This window comes from Acipenser ruthenus, chromosome 9 (assembly GCF_902713425.1).
Source record: "Acipenser ruthenus chromosome 9, fAciRut3.2 maternal haplotype, whole genome shotgun sequence".
Taxonomy (NCBI): Eukaryota; Metazoa; Chordata; class Actinopteri; order Acipenseriformes; family Acipenseridae; genus Acipenser; species Acipenser ruthenus.
The window spans coordinates 6,110,493-6,132,703 of NC_081197.1; the positions used below are offsets into that span (position 1 = coordinate 6,110,493).

General features: G+C 40.2%; 1 protein-coding gene across 1 annotated transcript in view; it reads left to right on the forward strand.

The window, feature by feature from the left end:
- Window positions 1-1,904: 1,904 nt before the first annotated feature.
- The window catches only part of LOC117962710 (transcriptional coactivator YAP1-like), a 26,469-nt gene continuing 6,162 nt past the window's right edge, over window positions 1,905-22,211 (forward strand). Inside the window, exons 1-2 of the mRNA XM_059030563.1 lie at window positions 1,905-2,680; window positions 4,281-4,516. Of these exons, the coding sequence (XP_058886546.1) occupies window positions 2,480-2,680; window positions 4,281-4,516 (437 nt within the window). The 5' untranslated portion in view covers window positions 1,905-2,479. The remainder of the gene's footprint in view (window positions 2,681-4,280; window positions 4,517-22,211) is intronic.

The following is a 22,211-nucleotide window of genomic DNA, read 5'->3' on the forward strand; positions in this document are numbered from 1 at the left end:
ATTATAAAAATGTGTTTCAGTTTAACTTTAGGAAAGTCCTCCAAACTCGTTTGAGCCCAGACTTCATTTGTCAACTATAAACTGAAATGTTTCTTTTGCCACTGGTTTTATTGGGGTCAGTAAATGACAAGGTTAAACTATAGGCCTCACTTCAAATACATTTTCTAAACAGCAGTGTAATTTATAAAAAAATAGCATAACACTACAAAGCAAGTTTATATATTGTTAGACTTGTTAAAAAAGAGGAGACACAAAGTAACCTTTCTAATCCATTCTTCATGGTTTTACAGTCCCTGAAAGAGGATTAATAAAGACCCATAATCATTCAGCACCTCAATGTATGGGAAAGGAGCAGGAACACCGTCCCTATACACCATTGAGGCAGATTCTTGACAAAATGATTTTTCAATAGAAAGAGGTGAAGTCATTTGCATAACAATTATGGGAACTGCATGCAATTGGGTTCCATTGGCAGTATAGAGGGAAAATACACCTTATTGCTTAATATACAATTCTATAAAGTGCAAGATTGCTCGAATGGTCTTTGTAGGAGAAAAATCAGCATTTAGGTGTGTTATATCTTTTTAAAGTATGCTGTGTGTTAAACATTGCTTTTTGTATGATATCCTCATCCTGTTTGAACATCTTTAACTTATCTGGAAAAACAAAACATATGGACAGGCTACTTTCAAATGTCCAGTGCTCGTAATGTTATAGGAGGTAATGGATTGCTCTGTAAAGAAAATAGATTAAATATATCTTTAAATAGCGGGTGTATATGTGATATATCCAAATTGAAGTCAAATGATATTGTTAAATATAAAAAGTGGGTAGTATAATGAACAACAAACATGAAAATGTCTGCTTTACTTTAAAAATATTGTAAAGTTATTTACTGTGTCAATTTATGTAAATATAATACAAATAGAAAAACTCACTGAATGGATGAAACAGGCGCGTTTCTTTGGAAGCATCAAATTCAGTATTAAGTTAAGACCAAAGTTTGATTCACGTATGATATTGTGTGCTTTTCTTTAGAAATATCAATAATATCAATAATAATAATAATAATAATAATAATAATAATAATAATAATAATAATAATATAGCTATGTATAGTCACAATAAAACAATAAAAACCGCTTCAGAGAATGCATGATAAAGTTACAGTTTTGGTGTACATTATATGTTATAATACATGACAATACAGACAGCAATTAAAGCAATAAGATTGGAATTTAAAAAAAAAAATGTAAAACCATTTTTAACAATTATTTTTAAAACTATATTTATGTTGTTAACATTTTAGGATGAAGTTGGGCGATTTCCTCGCCACTCTCCTTTCTGAGGTCCATCAGTCATCCCACGGAGAGGGTGTGGCTTGATGTCATGTCTAACTAAATGTATGTTGCTTATTGCTTTTCTAAATAGTAGCCTACTTGCTTTATTCTGCACTTCCACAAAATTCTCCATCTTCTGCAGATACAACTTTAAATGTGCAGGCCATTGTTGTTTATTTTGGTTTTGACGGTATTTTGTTGTGTTCATGTACTGGTAGTAGAATTTGAAGTTAGCAGTTTGCAACATCAATCTTTATATACAGGGGAAATCTAATTATGCACAGGTCTCGAGCCACTTCATCTTATTATATACGGGTCTCGCGCCACCACCGTCTATAAGACTGTAGAACATTGATGTTTATAGAACAGTTATCGCTCATAGTGTATAATAATAATAATTAATTATATTTTCAATTCTGATTTTCATATTTAGCTGTCACATTCAAATTTAAAAGTTCCTCCATAGTCTACTATAAGAGAAAATGTGTCCGCAACTAAAAAGGGGCGTTGTGGCCTTAAAACGCTCCCACCCTCCCTGTTTAATAACACCAAGCTCCGCCTGCCCGTGACTCATTGGTCACATGAGTCATAAGAAAAGTTTGATGTCCCAGCCAAGGTTTCAGACAAAGTTTTAGAAAACTTAATGGAAGTTTTGAAAGTGCAGTGATTTGAGATGCGCAAAGTTGTGTGGCTTCTTCCAGCAGGGAAACAACACAAAAAACTGACCAGCTGGAATATCAATACAGTTAATGACTCTTGACAGATTACAGTCGGGAATCTGAAAGTTTGTTTTGCGACTGGATGTGTGAGAGAAGAGAAAACAACTTTTAAAATACAGCGACTGAACTGTGAGCACGTATCTTTGTTGGGCGTCCTTTTGGGCAAGGAATAAAAGCCTCAAAAGTTCGCCCTCGAATTACCAAGATTGAGCTTTTAAACTTTAGTGTAGTTTTTAAAAGAAGAAGAAAAAAATACTGAGGAAAAATAATATATTCGACTTCTTGGAGTACTGTTTTAAAACTGGCATCTGATTTTTACTTTTTGTTGGATTTAAATAAAGGGGACATCTCGTTTCTGATTTTTTCTTTTTTCTTTTGGTGAACTCGGACACCATAGAGTTTTTTGTTGTTTTTGGAAGCATGGATCCGAGCCAGCACAACCCTCCAGTGGGCCACCAGATCATCCATGTCCGGGGCGACTCGGAGACCGATCTGGAAGCGCTATTCAACGCTGTCATGAACCCGAAAACTGCCAACTTGCCCCCTTCATTGCCCATGAGAATGAGGAAACTTCCCGATTCCTTCTTCAAGCAACCCGAGCCAAAGTCCCATTCCAGACAAGTAAGACTCGCTCCCCTCTCCAGTACTCTGCAAAATAGGACAGTACAGAAGTGCAACTTTTAATACGTATTCTTACTATTTGGAGTCGACATATTGGGGGTAATTAATGTATTGTAATAGTAAACAGTGTTTCCGATATGTCCCCTTATTGTTTATGAGCAGCATTGTTTTTTAAAATACAGACACGATTTTACTAGTCTATTTTTGTTACGCTTTCACTACTGTTAGTAAAATAAATAAATAATAAAATAATAAGTTAATCCATGCAAAAATAGGTCGGAAATATTTTTTTTTTTTAAAAGTAAGCAACCAGACCATGAGTTTAGAAGGGGTTTTTTTGGGTTGTTTTTTTTGGCTCTTGGGAATGAGATGAATAGTTTGGCATGTTCAGATCTGCGTTAGAATCAAAATATTTATTTAGCCTGAAATTCAAGATGGAAATACTCTTCTAGGAAAATAAAAGTGGTTTTGGGGTGTTTTTTTCATGCTGTTCCTAAGCTGCCAGTTTTCAGTTCAGTTGTAGGGACACCTCAGGCAGCCGTTGTTTTCTCCGCATGATTTGTACCATATTGAAGTCGGGAAACGTACCTTTTATGTTTAAGTAAAACAGGCTGTCCATGCAGGTCACGGCCTCTAACTAAATCAGATTTTCTTGTTTCTTGGAACTCCTTTTAGATGAAATAGGGTCTTAGCTGCCCCCTACTTACTAAAAAATATGCTGTAGGCCTATGGGTTTGTTTTTTTTTGGGGGGGGGGGGGGGGGGGGAGTCAACAAAAACATCATGTAAGTGTAACGAAAGTTCACAGAGTTACAGTATTAAGGCAACACCAGATGATTTCATTTAATTAGAGGGATGTAGCTCGGGTACTCAGCAGTAGTTCTGTCAGTAGTTTTACTGTTAAAATGTTGTTAGTTAACTTTGGCTTCTAAAAACACCACCATCAGGCCTCAAAGTTTCCAAAAAGGCTGTATTTCTTCTTTCCAATTGAAGAAAAAGGCATGTACATCGGTGAAATTTCAAGCCAGACATTGTGCAGAAATCCACACACACACACAGAGCTGTTGGACATTAAGGCTGTCACTATTACCCATTCCCATTCTGCCAGGCTGATGATGGTGGCGCTACAGAAATGAACCTGCTCCACTGCCAATATGTAAAGTGACGTTTGTATTTAAACCCCAACGTTCTGTGTCCACCACCACTTAATAGTGAGCAAGTACTGGTGGAGACACCCACCTGTGACAATACTTGCACACAAACTAATGTCTTGAGACAGGTAAGTGGACCAGTGTGTCTAGCTTTGTGTTTTTACTAACACCTATTTATACCCCATGGTAAATTCCAAATCACTAGAAAGCAAAGCAAGGCAGGGTGGAAATTTAATATTTGTTGTCTGCGTGGAGCAAAAACATGGACTGAGTTAGTGCACACGGACTGCAGATTATAAAGCATTGTTGCACCAGGAAATGCATGCCAGTCTTACGTTTAGAATGGACACGCAAGTGCTTTATGAATATAACCTATCGATGGCAAAGATCAGAGCTCGGTGATGGTTCTTCCTGAAGGTTATTAACCCTCTCCTGTTTGTTCCCCCACAGGCTAGCACAGACGCTGGCACAGCCGGCAGCCTCACCCCCCAGCATGTGCGGGCACACTCCTCGCCTGCCTCCCTGCAGCTGGGTACAGTGTCCCCCGGCTCAATCACAGGAACAATCCCTCCTGGTGCGCCCCCACAACACCTCCGGCAGTCCTCCTACGAGATCCCCGATGATGTGCCACTGCCTCCTGGCTGGGAGATGGCGAAAACCCCTTCCGGGCAGCGATACTTTCTCAAGTGAGTACACCATTGCTTCTACTGCCTTTTATATTATTTTATTATACTGGTAACATCTGTCAGATATGATCACTCTTGGTACGGAATGGTGGGAATGCAGGTTTTATCTGTTCTCTTCCATTCCCCCTCCACACACACACTTTAATTAACACCCTGTAAGTCTCCTTGGATGAAGGCGTCTGCCAAATAAATAAGTAATAATAATTGAAGTCTAGCTGTCAGAATTCTGAAGCAACATCTGACCTATCCTAAAAGAAGCCCTGCATCTTCACCGGATCCGCTAACTAATCTAACAATCGTACTCCCTTACCACTGCTACATGCGAGACTGTAATCGATAAAGAGTTTGGGCTGGTCTTGGGCAGGAGCATGAAAATGAAGGCAATGTTCAAACCTGCTGAATTCCACAAACCGGTTCCTGCAGTCATTGTGGGAGACTGAAGTGTGACGGGTTTAGACACTGGTGTTCCAAATGGGGCTAGTAAAGTAAAAACTGAAACTTCAGTCGTCCAGGCGAAGTAGTTTTTGCACAGGCTCTGTGCTCTGTGTTCTTTAATGGTCCTGGCTACTTCTTAGAGAACAACCTAAGAGTGGTTACTAACCAGGTTTCACAGACATGTGCCCCTGGCAACGTGCGTTGTTAATTCATGACTTCATCTCTGACATTTTCTAACTAAACAGAACTCCAGATCCCTGCTGCTGGCTGAGGCCTCTCATAAGAGGAGGGATGACACATTTTGATAAATATCACATGAAGCCCATGCATGAGTTTTACTGTAGCAAAATGTTGACTTTGCAGATCATATTGATTGCAGTGAGCCAGAGGCCTGTTGGTGCTCGTAATTTGGGACAGGGTTGGGGACTGTGTCAGCATGCAAGGTGAGGTATCTGGAAAAAGAGAAACCAGGGAACCAAACGCAGCCAGGTGGTTTGTGTTATATGCATGCAGAGGAATCTAAGAAACCATAAACCAGCTGGGATGACTGTATGGGGAGGGTGTTTTTACAAGGAATCTATATTCCCCCAACGGGGCCCACTTCAAATCTTAACGTGGTCTTATTAGAATGCTACTTCTGTAAAACAAGTTGTGCAACTCCAGCTCCGAATAGTGTGTGCGTGTGTGTATGTGTGTCATCCTGTTCTACCTGTGTTTTGACATCTCTGATTAGATTAGATTAGCATGACAGCAGAACAGGATTTATCTATGTGCTTGTATGTGTGTATTTATTGATTCATTCAGTAGTTTACAAAATGTACAGGTGTTACAGGTTCTGAAATAAAAGGAAAACAAAGTTGAAAATAGTGTTCTGTAATGTGTCATTTTAATAACCGTTTTGAAGTTCTAGCACAAAGCCTAGACCAGGGAAACAAGAAAAGCACAATATGGATGAACTCTCTCTGCACTTATTCCTCATTTCCCAACTCTGTCAAACCCTCTCAGTACCCTCCCTCTGCTCCCCTCTGCTCCCCTCTGTCAGTGGAACTTCATCGCTCTTCTTTTTTGCCTTCTTTTTTTTCTTTTACCTTCCCTTCATTGGTGTGTTTGGTGTCCATTTCAAAGATTTCAGGCAGAACAATGGCACTCTGTAGGAGCCCGAGACTGGAGGGTGTAGACACAAGCCTGGCAAACTCATCTACCATTGAGCCTAGTAAGTTTGCTCTTCCCTAGACATCCAAAGTAAACGGTGAAGGAATCTTTTGAGGGAGAAAAGGGGGGTGGGGTTCTTTTAGAGAATGTTGGAGGGCAGGGTTGATGAAATATTTTGGGTATAGTGCTCACTATTAAAGAACGTAATGGGGCCTGTTGTTTTCCTCAGTTCCTCTGTGGATTGGGGTGTTTCCTACCTGTATCCACGGACAGTGCGTATCTATCTCTGAGTTTAGGTTTCCCTGAATCTGTTTGCTTTAACCGACCTATGGAGTATGGTGTAGGGGGCACCCTGCTGAATGAGGTGCTGACCTTTGAGTAAGATGGAAACCTTCTGCTTTGTGGTGTTCAAGATCTCTCAGCATGTGTCAAACAGAAGAAGGGCTATAGAATTGGGCTTTCCAATCAGGTGATCTACAAGCAGCAGACTTTCTTCTTTGGATATGTGCACACTTGGGCAAAGATTTAATTTAGAAATTGCTGCAACACAGTTGCAAAGGTAGCTTTTAAATGGCCGAAATCATTGCCCAGCTTTTCTGTGTACTGTATTAGTGGCAAAAGGCAGATAGGAAAACACAGTTGGAGTAATTAAGGAGTCAAAGCAGAAAAAGTTTAAGCCTTTCGTGCTTTTAATTTGCCTCTTGTATTTGTAAGCTATTTGGAATGATTCAGGAAACCTTTGTGTGAGATATTGTAAGTATATTTCTTCTTGTGATGAGTGGGTCTTGCAGATCCTCCAATAACTTCAAATCATAAATCCAGCTAATGCTTTTATTTGTGTGATGGTTGCCTCCAACTTTTCTTGTACAAAAGAATCCACTGAAAATACTGTGTTACAAGCCGTAGCAGGGGTGGCTCAAACACATTCTTTCAGAAATACTTTTCAAAAACTTGTAGACATCATGGTAGTTTCATTGTGAGTTTGGGAAACTGAATCAAAAAGTTATATTTCTATACCAGGAGATGGGGAAACCATAACAAAAATAGAAACCCTTGAGTACTAGAATGAAAACAGCCTTGCGTTTTAATGAGTCTGTATCCCCCGCTCTCCAACCCCTTGGCCCGAGTGCAGACAGAACCCCCCTTGTCTGAACTCCGCTAGGACCCTCCTCTTCAGAGCGGGTATTGTCTAATCTCTAATCAGTGTGTCTTTAAGGAATGAAAGCAGGGATGTGAAACACGGAAACCAAATCTTCCTTGACCACCACCACCCCCTCCTCTCCTTTCTTTGTTTGCAAAGAGAAGGAATTGAGATTTTGTTGACCTCAACTGTTTTGTGGTTGCCTTTCCCACAGGATGCAATTTTCTCCCAACAGTTTGTCAACAACTTCCTAGTTTTCTTTCTGAGCAGCTCGATGACTTCCTGTATGAGACTGGGGTTTGCTCAGCGTGATGTTATCTCGAGGGGGGTGTGGGGAGAGTCTGGTTGTACTCTTCAGTCTCCAGTGAAAGCAGACACTTTTGAGTCACATGATGAAGTGCAGTGGCAGACTTTGTAGGGGTGAAGTTTCGGATTTAAAGAGAACAGCAGTGATATTTATTTATTTATTTATTTATTTATTTATTTATTTTTAAATATCCTTCACATAAAATCCATTGTCATCATTTTGTACATATGTTGAAGGAATGTCTTGTGAGAAATGAAATGTAGAATACCATTAATTTAACTTTTTAATACATCTACCGTATATTGTACTGATGTTACGTGCACACCATAAACAGTAAATGTTCAGGTCCAGACCTAATACCAAGCATGCATTTACATTAGCGTCCAGTGTGTCTTGAGCAGAATGGACAAAGATCCTACAGTACTCTGTGTGGATGTATTGTATGAGCTTCTATAGGCAAATAGCAAACAGTTGTATAGATGAGGTGTATTTCATTGCACAATTTGAGCAGATCCTATTAAATGGTAACCCTGCTGTGCTGCTTGCTATGAGAAGCTGGAGTTGTAAAGCACTGATTCCAGTCAGCAGCCATCACTCAATTATATTCCTACCACACCATTGCACTGTGTGTAATATTGTGGAAGCATTTTGTTTATGTGTGTGCAACAGGGTGATGTGGGCTTACACAACCTTGTATTTTAGGTTTTCACACAGTAGTTAAAAGGGGGGAGAGGGAAACGTTGCTTCCTCCCATTTCGTCATCCATAACATTGCGTAGATACAAGTTCCGGCTAACACCTCCTTCAGTGTTGTGCTGCACGTCACGTGGTGGTTGTTTTCCATGCAAAGCACTGACCCGGAGCACCGAGGAAGGGTTTGCTTTCCAATGGGAATCCACCGCAGGTCTGCGCAGAAGGGGAAGCTCCATGATGGAATCGAGGTGCAGTTCAGGGTTTTGTTTTTACTTTCTGTTTTTGCAGTCTAATCTGGGCCTGTGATTTGCATCAGGCTCGCACAATGAGAAACCAGTCTTGTATTGGCTGGATCTGTTGCAGACGAAGCCGTGTCCCTAGGAAAGGTAAACGGGGGAGGGGGGGGGGGGGGGGGGTAGCATACTGCAGCCCCTGTTCAGTTGTGGTGTCCCTTGTCACTTATCTGTCATAATAAGCAATTGCATCTTCTTTGTTTGACTCGGAGAACAGAACATATGGCAATGTTTTGTTTTGTTTTGTTTTTCTACGAGCATTAAGTTCCTGCCAAGTAGCACCGTGCCCTCTGTGTTCACTAGAAGGAGAAAGTCAGTGCCCCTGTATTTTGGAAGTGCTTAACCTCGTGGTCATTCACGTGTATTAATCTAGCAGTTAGTTCTGGGTGAAACACTCGTTCAGCTCAACCAACAGAAGAAACAGCTAGCAAAAGATATTTTCTTTCGGGAAGGGCAGTATTGAAAAATTCAGCTAAGGAAAGTTTTGCCATGCTTGGAAATCACAATTTTGATATTGAAATGTTAGGTGTTTTAATAGAACCCTTAATTTAAGACCAACTGGGTACACTATCCTTTTTATTCAATTTGAGTTAATTTCATTAACTTACAAGAGTAAAATTCCGCCTTTTAGACTGGAGTGAAATACTATATATATAATATATATATATATATATATATATATATATATATATATATATATATATATATATATATATATATATATATATAATATAACACACACACATACGTATACATACACACACACACACACACACACACACACACACACACACACATCTCTGCTCTCTCTCTCTCCCTCCCTCTCTAAGGGGTCTGTGATGACTGATTGCGTTACCATGCTACCTGTTGGAGGTCAAAGACTCCATGTGATCTGGAATGAAATGCAGCCGCAGCAGGCTCAGCCCAGCCATTCAAGTGGCTCACTCTACAGGTTCAGGTTTCTTTCTGTTGATCCCATGATGTGCAGGATGCCTTCAAAATGCACTGCTGCTGGGACTGTGCTCCCTTATTCTGTCTCAAAACTTTTTTGTAATTCGAGCACCTAAGAAACTCGACTGTGTTTTTGCCATCACATACCGTACCAGTTTATTGGTTATTGAAGTGGGACAGTTACTCTGAGTGTAAACTTCACGCTTTCTAAGATGTTTCGGGGGCAAGTGTCAACACTTTTCACCAAGTGTTGTATTTTAAAACCAATTTCAGAAGTGCAGAGATGTCTATAAAGTGGAATTAGAAATTTGCAATCAAATTTAAATTGTGTTGTTGAGTTGGCTGGCTAAAACGGGTGTGGTGTATCTCTGATCCAGGTGTTCTCTCCCTGCCCCCATCCCTCTAAGGTGTTTTAGTAAAAGCAGGGCCTCTCCCAGCCAGGCCTGTCTAGTTCTGGAAAGTGTGAAATCATAGCTGGTGACAGCGGTGAGTTAAATAAACAAATTATTGCTCTGCCGTTGATGTAGCGGTGCTGTAGAGCATGTGCAAAAAACATGACCAGCCTCGTCTGCGTTGAAGTTTGGATTACCCATTACAATGCATTCAAATGCTATGCCGCTCTTACTTTACTGGGCTAAGCTGCTTTGCCTGCTGCAGTAGAGCAGCAAATTGAGGCTGACAGTCTCGGCTCAGCTTTCCAAGTCTTTCCAGACTCTTTGGTCAGTTGGCCTAGCTATCTGCTGAAGATGCAGCATGCCCAACTGCTGAGGAAAATAAACTCCCCTCCCTACCACAATGGTGCAGGCCTTTATGATTTAAAAAAAAAAGAAAAAAATTGGGAGGTGGGGTTAGATGGAGCGTTGACCTCTTTTGAAGACAAACAAAAAGAGTTCAGGATAAATCCAGCCAGTTTGCTGTGTGCTTTGATTTATGGCTGGGGGGGAAAGGGCCACTCACCTCGTTTAATCCTGATCTTGTCTCCCGGTATGGGAGGGCCGATGATCCACAGGCTCTCAAACTAGCAGGAGACAATGATTTCCCAGAGCCCGAGGGCTTCGGGGGCTTCAAGAGGGGCAGGGGGTGAGGAGGATTGGGTCATAAAGTAATGAAAGGAGGCTAATTTAGACACAGTGGCAAAACAGAAAGGGATAATCAGAGCTTCCGCTTACTTATTAAGTATATCCTTAAATAGCTTTTCCTCATCGGGCTGCCAGTTTACATGCAGTAAAGATTTAGGGCTGTCTTCAGTAGGCATTACCATTGTATAGTGAGGTGCTTTGTGTGTCTATTGGCACTGTATGTTTATTGCATTTTAATCTGAGATACAGTTCTATTATTTATTTATATAAGGAATACCTATTGATAGTCACATGCCGTTTCCTGGGGAAGCAAGTCGTTTTAATAAATTAATACAATTAAAAACAATGTAAAACGGGACAATCAAATGGCCTCTCAATGGATTGACACTGGCAAAATGTTTCTATCAATATTCAGACTGTAATTGCATGAGATCCTTCTGTTTGACTTGATGCACCCTCCTGGTTATATATCTATGGCTCTTAACCCTTAAAAGCATATGCTTTATTATATACACCCAGCTCTCTTGCATGCATCCTCATACGGTGCAGTACTACTGTATGAATTCTCAGATTTATTTATGCTAGGTTATTCTTGTGTAAAGAATACATATAAAAATCTGACCAACCTGTCAATATTAGCGTGTTAAGCAAATATGCTGGCAAACATTTACATCTATTTAAATATATTAAAAAAATAAAAGACTGCAGTTTTAGGAAAACATGTCAAATGCTTTTGATTTAAGAAGAATTGTTTCCTCCAGAAGGGCCACTTGCTTGAGTTGCAAGTAGTAGCCTGTGCTTTCCTTCCAGGTTTTACCCACGTTAATCTTTTGTTATTAAAGTCATTGAAGAGCTGCTTGTTTTCAGTAGGGGTTGCGGGTCTTTAAATATGTCATGTGAGGCGTGAGGATTGCCAGAACTCCACATGTCAACCATGCCAGTCACCGTGGAAACAGAGCTTTGTCTTCAAAACAGTGCTGGACTTTTGACTTCATTAATAAGACTTTGCATTGATGTGGTGTGAAATGCTGTAATCTTTTACTTCTGAGAACTCGCAAACAATGGCGGTTCAATTCATTTGATCTTTGCGTTTTCCACTCATTTTCTTTTTGAACTTACTAAATTGTAAATTTCTTTTTTTTTTAAATGGTTAGTTGACGTACAATACAATCTATTTACCAAAACCCAATCATTCCGATTTGTATGGGGTTCCACCGTCCACAGCTCCGGTTGCCGACCGCCATTCCAGTCCAGATTAAAAAAAAAAAAAAGATATGTAACTAATTAAGGCATAGGCTAGATACATTTTAATTGGTTCAATTAAGTTATTTAGGATATAGAGGAGCAAATGGTAAACTAGCATGACCCTTGCAATGCACCCCTGATATCAGATTGCAAAAGTGTACATATTTCGGCTAGTCTAGGCAGGTTTAGACAGACTGACTTTCTGCCAATTCAGTTATGAAAGTTTTTTTTTTTTTTATATATATATATAGAATTATTGTCAGTAGGATCGTGCATTGCGCTGCACTGTATGCTTTTAAAAATTCCTGTTTGTTTTGGCTGCTGCAGTCCAGAAAGCTATGTGACATTGATTTAGTTAAATCTCAACATGGTCTGGTTTTAAGGTTGGCACGTGTTGTTTGATACCACTTGATTCTCTTAAACAAAAGCCATAGGCATGGTGTTTTTGGTAAACAAAGAGGACGTTGATAAAGACTTGTGTGCTTTATAGTTCTGGTATTTTAAACAGAAGTGCTGTGCATCTTAATGTTGTGCACCTCTGTACCGTAACACCTGCTTTAGAAATGAACATACTTGCAAGACGAAGCTGCATACTGTACTGTAGAGAACAATACATTCAGGTTTTATGAATATCGGTCTAATATTATTAAATAATATTAGCTAGCTATAATTTGTTATGCTGAACTCTTGTGTGTTTTCAGTTCTTGTATGCAGGTTACATATTATTTTGCAGGGATCCCCTATCCAGTCCCTTTGGAATCACTAGAAGAGCAATGTTTCGAAGTATGGTCTGCAAATATTGCTTGCAGGCCCTCGAAAGCAGTGAAACATTTCAATGAGCTGAAACAGAGCCTGTCTGGTTAGTGTTCTCTGAGGACTGGATTGAGAATCTCAATAGACTTGATAACCCGGACACAGTGGCAGGCTTGTATTTTATTTTCCCTTTTGACACAGCCCTCCCTCAAGCTTGATAGGCTTGGTCCATTCTTCTGAAATGCTCCGACTGCCTGCTACAATATAGACTGGTGCCACTCCTCCGCTTCATGACAGGGCTGATGAATAAGGGGAAATGACTAAGCTGGTCAATCTCTTTTTTTTTCCTCCCATGAAATCCTAATAAGCACTAGAGGAGTGGTATAGTGAATAAGGACCAGCAGGCGATGGGTCTTCTCAATTTTAAGAGGGTTATGTCGCAAGGGAACCGCTATTTAACTCCAGCTGCCCTGCCTCTGTATCAGGGATTTTTTGAACAGCCCTTGTATAGTTGACTTAGTAGGTGTCCCACAGCGCCAGTTAATTCTTTCCCCTTTGTCAACAGCAATTGACGGCGCCAGGTAGCAACTCAGCATCAACACTGTTGACAAGTTACGAATCGACCCACAATTCCGACTTCTGGCATCTTTACAAAGCAGCTCTCAAAGACGGCTACTGACTGCTCTTTGGTGTTAAGCAAGTTTATACTGTACTGCTGTGGTCTGTAAAGCGGTGGGAAGAGGGGGGGGGGGGGGGGATGGGAGATGGAGTGCTATACCGCAGTTCAGTAATGGGGAAGAATTAAGAATGGCCCTATCTCCTGCAATGATATCACTTTCCTAAACAAAGGTCCTGTTCCAGGTCCTGGGACAGGGGGTCATTTGACTTGTCTTCTAGGGCAATTGGCTTCCCAGGTTCCTCTACTACTGGAACAACAAAAAACTAAGTTGAATGTTTGAGCTGGTCATTGCATGGAAAATCTTTACCCCAACAGGGAGCTTAGTACTTTTTGTAATAGATCAGGAGCATCCTGTATTTTTTTCCCCCAAAGTGATTGGTTGGAAGATCCTAATATGTTTGGCAGACTGTTGTGTAAACATGCAGTGTACCTGGGACTTTTAAATGTACAGTACTGGCACTCTCAGGCTTGGGTACATTTTGTTACTTAATCCAGAGAACTACAATTTTATTGAAAAATTAAGATTGAAAAATCTGGCAGACCTGTCCATTTAATAATTTGAATTCTATTGTACATAACGTGCTGCATGTCTACATAATGTGTGTCTTCCCCCCCAATTCCCATGTTTTCCACTTTTGTATGAAGGTTGCCAAATAAAAATACAGGAAACGGGTCATTTCTTAGGTATGTTCTCAAAACCCCTTGTATTTTATGCTTCTGATTTGTTACTCTTGTATACAGCACTTATTTAGTAAATTCATATGTAACATGTGTTATGCATTCATGTTTATAGGGGGGTGTATATTTTCATCATGGTAGTGGAAAGAGGGAGGCAGAAAAAAAAGCCAAATATATATTTTTGTTTATTGCATTATTTGATAGTATAAGAAGAAACTTGAAGGCCATTGTTGCCTTTCAAAGATTGTCTAAAAGGGAAAGATGCACAAATACCTGAATTAATAAACAGTGTGAGCTAGATTTCAAGTTTACTTTCATACTCTAAAACCACGCTACCAAAATCACAGCCTTAAAACTGCAGCTGTCACAGAACTTGGACCACAAATATAGCACTTTTTATAGTGAAGTGGGAGGTCTGACCTACGTCCTGATGCTCAATGATATTAGTTTGAGTGGTCGTATTGGAAATGCTGATCAAGAAGTTAACATTTGAAGAGGGTGATTAGCAGATTTACAGTATGTTATAAAGAGACACCCGCACACATACAAACAGTGGTATAGATGCATGGCTTCCAGAAGGCAACCAATGCACAGCTTAAATGATTGTTCAGCTTCCATCTGCTTGAGATATGGCACCTGTTGTGTAACATAAAGTATTTATGTATAATATGTACATTAATAAAAAAAATACTTTTATACCAGTTTTTTTTTTAGTATTTCTTCATTTAAATGTTTTTTTTATTATTATTATTTTTATTTCCCAGTAGATTTGAGGTTTGAAGCCAGTGTAAATCGCATTTGGCTTAAGGTAGAGATATCTCCAGCTTTCCTTGAGAAGGAGTGTCAGGAACAGTACTGTATGCACGACAAAACATTTAAACAAGATAAAGAAATGGAAGAAAGGTCCTGGCTCGCATGTTGCTGCTAATGAATAGCACAGACACAGTGTTCTGGATTGCTCTTTACCTCCCATCTTCCATAGCTGTCCTATCAGTAGCCAGTCACACACCACTGCTGAAATATTCATTTTATACTGCTTTTCCACACCGATTTTTAGTACAGTATTTCTATCCAAAATAATTATTGAAGTGCCTTTTATGCATAGTGTAGGAATGTTGAAATATACATGTTGAGCTTTTCTGTACATTCATACCATCTTCATCAGTCCTTGTATTGTTTTAAAGGATATATGGTCGCGATTGTATTTTTTGGTAATGGAATCCAGAATGATGCTACACTGTAAATGCATTTGCGATCCAGGAAACAAAGACTTTGATTTACAATCATCACTACAAATTACTTTCATATAGTCACTTTCATACATTAGTATGTTAGACTGTTTGGCAGAAACCGTAACCATAGTTAAAAACAGGAAAGTGTTTATCCAATTCATTAAAACCTTGAATGGCTGTAATGGAACAAATAAGTGCCTCTGCACCTGACTGGAGGTTCAATTTGATTAAATTAAATTTTAAAAATGGTTCAAGGACAGACCTGGATTGGAAGGGTTCTCTGATGTGGTTCTATGACATGAACAATAAGGGAAGCTTGGCGAGAGGCCTTCTTCTGCAAAGGGAACCAAGAGGGCAAACAAAGGACAATTTCATTAAAGTACTTCAGGATGCGTTTTGGTGTAAACCTCTGATGTAAACTAGTAGCCAATCAAATCGCATGCAGGAGGACGGGCTAGTTGTTTTTTTTTTTTGGTTTTTTTTCTTCAACTAAGATTTTCCAACTAACAGTATTTCTTAGGTTTGCAGGATTATGTAATGGCATAAGTACCTTATGTACAGTACGTTTAAGCTAATGACTGGACATTATGTTTGATTCTTTACTGATGGTTGTGACCAGCCAGAATACTGCGTGCTGCTCTTTGGGAAGGGTAATATGTGTGTGTGTGTGTGTGTGTGTTTACATTTTGTCTATGTGGAAACCTTAATGTTAAGCTCATTTGCGTTTGTGAGACTTGCTGTTTGTTGACCACGCACCTCCCTCTCCTATAAAACTCCAAGATGTCAGTTTGGCACACAGATGGGACTGTGAGAAAGCCAAATATGAACTGTGCTGTTTACTGGACTTGCAATCCAACACCTCTCTCCCAGACATCAATGCTTCTACTGTCACAAGAGGAGGACCACTCTGTGCATTCGTTCCAAATACAGTAGTAGTAAAGAAAGGACATGTCAAAGTACTATTGCAATAGCATTTTACAGTACACTGAATATCCTGTCTTGTAAATTAAACAGAATGTGCTTTAACAAGAAAAGAAGCTCAGTGTGGTAATTGTGGATTGTTAATGTTATTTTTGAAAGCTAAAAGTTTGACACAGTTCTGTGTACTGTAGAAGTTGAGAAACTATTTGAAATATAAAGGGAGTCTAAAGTGATGTTTTAAAAAAAATACTCAAACATTTAAGAAAGATTCCGGTGCATTACAACACCTTCGTTTTTCAGGGATGTCCTTTTTTAATTTTTTTATGGCATAGATGCTGGTGTGCTTCAATGAAATACAAGGTAATTTTAGGTCTGGAAATAATTTCAGCAAGAGATTCCCATATCTCTATCCCCTTTCATGTTGACAAACAAGTCATTCTTGGGAGCTTGGTGTCCTTGAATGTATGCCTCATATCCTTGTATTTGGGATCATCTAATCATCCAAGCTGTGCCTTAAAGAAGCCAGCGTTGATAACGTAGTCGAAACAAATCGGGGCCAAATCGAACAGGGGTTGTGTGGTTTTCTCCGTGGGAAACAGTTTTGTGAGTCAATTAAAATGGTTCCTAGTGCTGATGTATGTGCTAGGGCAGAAATAAAGAAAAACACAAGCTGTTTAAAAATCTCCGTAATGAAGTTCAAGACTAATAAAGTATGCACCTGGTAAGGGAAAGAACACACCATAAAGGACTGAGGGGTATATGAACGGGCTTAGATCCCAACGTTCATTAGAATGCATTACAGGAGTAACTCTGCAGCCTGTTGCGTGAAATAGCACATGACAGGAAGAAAGCTGTCGGCTGGAAATGAACTTCGTACTGAAACAATGGGATTGTGCAACCTGCTTTAAATGCACTGTATGTGAAATAGATTATGATGTGTGTTTTTATGTACGTTGCTTTATTAAATGCAACTACCCATCGAACAAAAAAAACATTTCTAAGCATCAGAAATTGACACCCCTTCTCATTTTGTTACTGCAGTTACGGTGAAGTTAACAGTCCTTTTGATAGCATTGTATCCAATGCTGCTTTGTTATCCATGATTACCCCCAACAAGTTACCTCCACCTAACCCTTTCCCGGGGTGTACAGTACTGTGTCTTATCAGGAACCCTCTTTCGCTAAACAAGAATGGGTCCTGAACGCGCAATCAAGAGACTTTTAAAAGCTGCTGCTTCTTCTCTGTTGTTTTTGTTAATGTGTGATCAGGAGCCTGGTGATATGAACCCTCCTTCAAAGAGGGAGATTAATCCACAGGAGGGGGGTCACGAGGGATCCCCAGTCATCTATCTTGATGAGGTCCTGCTGATAGAAGAGCAATTGGTCATCTTTAACTAAACGGTGCCTAATAAGGGAAATCTGGTCCGAGGTGGCGATTTCTCATTCGTTCATCACCTGATTAGACACAACCCCCAAATGGCTGTTTTATTTTATCAGCAGGACACTTGTGAGTTGTGGTCCCGTATAAATGGGAGGTGGGTATTTTGGTTTAGTAGTTACCCAACAACCATGGTTTATTTAAGGGTCTTTCCAAAACTAGGTCCCTAATATTGTATTGCATTTTTAGAAAAATAAGATTGGACTAATCACTTCAGACTGCAGTACATACAGAAAACTGGGCGGTAAAGGCACTATGAATGTTTTTTAATGACTCAAGTCTTCTTAAGCTGTTTGACTGCATGCTCTGCCGCTCTGGGTATGACATCTTTTCCTAGCTATACTAAGTATCAAAACTGTAGTGAAGTGTACTTTGTGAAACAGCCTACAAACATCAATGCAGCTTATTCTTGTTGTCTGGAACCCTTGTGACTTTACTGCGCAGGGTAACCCTCACTTAGACTAGAGTAATTTAAAGGCAAATCTTAAGATGAGAAACAGAATTAACTGTTACCCGATTGAGTGGTGGAAGCCCTGTAATTAGTTTTTTGGTAGCTCCAGTTGCAGCTTTCTTAAACAACCAAAGTTCTGAGACTCGCACTTTGAGGAAGGCAACCCTTTTTGCTTCCACTAGTTTGTATTCTAGAGTTGCCTTGTCCTTTTATTTGTCAAAGCTTATAAGAAGATGCCACAGGAGAGGATAAATATAGTAACAACAAAGTGCACAAGTTTGTGTTTTTTTTTCCCTAAACAGCAATCTGTGCAGGGATTATCGGGACACTGTGGCATTGTGCACAAAATCAATTAAGCACAGGCAGGTTTAGCTAACATGCGAACAGTCCTACCCTCCTCCTTTCGTCCCAAGTCCAGCATGTGACATTATAAGTAACACTGCAACAATACACACAGGCCTGATAAGTGGGCCATTAATCCAAGACTGTCGGCCACACGGGTGAATATACAGCTCACTGGTCATACAGCCGTATAATATCCTCTTTCCTCCTGCACAGTGAAAAGATGGCTATCGGTTTTAAAAATATGAAAACAAAGTGCGCTCTTGAACTCTGTGCCAGAGGTCTGTGTCGCCCGCTTCCACAGCTGCCGCTCGGAGCTGCGGCCTGTTTGTTCATGAACATCATTGGCCTTGCTTCCTCTGCGTAGGGATAGGCCTGTAGTGAGAGTAGGGACAGGGTTCAGTACTGTACAATACCCCACAGAGAATTTGTTTGCAAAGCCATGAAGGCTTGATAAGAAATTCACAATTGTTTTTACTGCATTGCTAGCAGAGGATTCGATAATTGTAAAATTCAGATAGTTCACGGTTAGGTTCGGACACATTTGACCGTACATTTTATATTTAAGATTAATGTCTAATGTCCCTTCTTTAATTCATTGATGTCAATATTTCATGATTTTCAATAAGTAAACCAGATAGCGAAATAACAACTAAATACTGCACATACTGAGTATAACACTTGAGAGTTACTCTTTTGTTTTTTTAATAGCTTCTTTCTTGTATCCATGTTGTTTCTGCACATAGTTTAAACGGATGCCCCAGGGTAGTGCAAAGCCTTTTCCTTCAACAATATGTTTTGAAATAGAGCTACACAGGAACCCTTAATGATACGTTTTGACAAGAAGAGGATCGATCAGCCTGCAATTATAACTTGACAGCTAGCAAAGACTGTCTGCCAGCTCTTTGAAGTGGCATTCTTAGTAAGCAGCTGTTATTTTAATGGGGGTGGACTCTGTTTGTTTCAGGGGGCTTCTTTTTATACAGTACAACATTCCCATTGACACTTTGCTATGAATCTGGTTTTGTAGGAAAGATGAGACTTATTAGCAAAAGCATCTGCACCAAAATATGTGTGTTTTTTTTACTTGGCATACAGTGTTCAGTGTGTACTGAATATAACACAACTAATAGTGCCTGTTTATTACTGTTAGCTGTCATGATGTTACACGTCTTCATGTTCAGCTGCACAGCTTTGTTTGCAAGCACAGCCTGTCTAGTTGCCCTGGAATGAGTTCTTCTTAGCCATCTGGCTTTGAACACCAGCGACGTTAAATAAATACCTCTGCTGCACTAAATCACCCCTCGGCAAAAGGGCTAATTAGAGTCCCTGGTTCCACAGGTAATTGAGAGTGTATTGGGCCCCCTCGGAAAGCTAACCAGAGATTTCCTCCCATGACTTCCTGAGCCCTAATTAAACATGAACTCAGAGTGCTCACATCTCTCTCTCTCTCTCTCTCTCTCTCTCTCTCTCCTCTCTCTCTCTCTCTCTCTCTCTCTCTCTTATTTGCCAAAGAAACGTGGGAAGGTCAGCACAAACCTTCAGCTGAGAAGAGTTTTAAACAACCCCTTCCCATTTTTAATTGTCACAGTTTCCGATGATAATGAGGGGGTGGGGGGGGGGGGGGGGGGGGGGGGGGGTGTTGGAACATCAGCAAAGGCAGCCAATGTTGTTAGCAGAGTCACTTCCACATTGTCTTCTCAGGTTGACACCCCGAGTCCCCCTTTTGAGCACCCCCGCCCCCCTCCCCCCCCCCACTCTTCTCCTCCGGAGACCTTTATAAAGGGGCCCCACTTGTTTGAAGCCTTCAGGCTTTGCTGGTGTGGGGGGAGGGGATGGATTTGGCCGCTCCTTTGATCAGTAAAGCAAAACAAGAGGGGCTCAAAAGCAAATGGGTGGCTTTGTGTGAATGGCAGCACTGACTCGGGGCCTATCCACCAAGCCCCATGAGCAGAGATTGCAGAGCAGGCAGTCACACAGGGATTACGGTAGACCGCTTGGGAAACACACATAGCCGGACTTCTGAATTACTCTTTTTTTTTATTTTATTTTTTTTAATGAATTAGCATTTCTTTATGATGCCTGTCCACCCCACACTCCCAAATCTTCTATTTGCAGGGCTAATCCAACATGCGTCTTCTGATTTCAACCAAGACCATAAAAAAGACTGTAAATAGATTGTAGTGCAACTTAAACAATCACAAGTAGTATAGCAGTGTTTCAGTTTAGGTGCACGGGAAAGCAATGTAAGAAGTGTAACCTTGAGTTTGTTTGTTTTTAGGTTCAGAAGTTGATTGCAAGGCAGAAGTTTGCCGTGGTGACACTACAGTTGTAAAACTTCTGTACAAGAACCTTCATGTTTTATTATTTTTAGTCGTGCCTGCTCTTTCAGTATGTAGCATGTGACGTGGGTGCAAAGGCTGTGAAACTGCTGCTTTTGTTCCACGGGTAAAAATAGCTAACTGATAAGGTGGCATGTACTGTAGTATCAGTGTAAGGCAAAGTTGTCATGAAAAGTTAGTTGTGTACAGTGTACACATCCTATTTAATGTGCACATGTTTAAAATATACTTCAGTATATTTACACAATACCAAGACTGTACATACACAAATATAGCTACCAGCACGATACAAGAGGTCCTTGGTTGAGATGGATCCTAGGTCATTAAAATCTCTTGAAACTGCTTTCAGATTGACCCCCAGCGCCCTGTCTAAATTCCAGGGAAGTGGTACCTCCCTCATCCAGCATGGGGACTGGGCCTCTTTTGAGAATGAACAGGCACATTCAAAGGGGTTTTCCTGTATTACCTTTCAATCAATCAGACAGTCAATCAATTAAGCAATAGGACTCCTCAAAGAGGGAATTACCAGAGATTAGGGACCAGTCTTTTATGATAAACCAGGCAGTAATCCTGGCTATTCCAACTGCAGAATAGCTATCTCAATTATTATTCTCGCCCTTATTAATTGTTGTTCTAATATACAGTAAATACATTTGGCACATTGAAATGTTTTTGCAAAATTGAAATTCCAAGTTATTTAAAAGTTTGATATGTTTAGAGTTCTTTCTTTCTTTCTTTCTTTCTTTCTTTCTTTCTTTCTTTCTTTCTTTTTTAAAATTGAAAATCTTTTTGCCTGAGTTATAGCTGTGCCAGCATCCCTAACTGGACTTGTATATTTTGGTAATGGAGATAGCGCTGTGTTAAGAGGTAAGCCAGACAACGTGGCTGCTTTTGTCTCTGTGTCTTTGGTGTTTCGAGTTCTAATGTCCTTGGCTTCCCCCTCAGCCTTTATCTCGAGTACATGTGTGATGGATTGCCAACCCCCCTCCCAGCGAGAGGAAAGGAAAAACAAGGGCAATAAACCCCACAGGAACAAATGCTGTCAGGCCGGCTGTTCAGAGGTGTCTTGTGGGGCCAGCGCTTGCTAGGGACCCTGTTTGTGTGGGGGAGGAAGCTGTGTATGTGTGGTCTGGCTTGGTGTGCTCAAAGTAGAAATAATGATGATGATTCCTACAACTTCAGAGTTTCAAGAGTGCTTGTTTAATGAAGAATGCCCTCTTAACTAGAATGGGATGCCACCTTCGACTGCCACGTTCTTCATCCATAATGCTGAAACATTATTAGCATTACCCTCCTCCTTTCGTCCCAAGTCCAGCATGTGACATTATAAATAACGCTGCAACAGTTGCATTACACTTCATAATAGTAATCATAAAATGGTTTGATCTGCGGTGATGAGATACACTGCTGTTGCTGTTGTTTCCCAGTGCTAGTAAGGGTGTGTCGTTTTTTTTGTCTTGTTTTTTTAAACTTTGTTTTGAGACCAGATCTAAATTTAGGCATACAAGGCGGTTCTGGCAAGACATACAGACAGCATGCAGCACACGTCCTCCATTACATGTTGT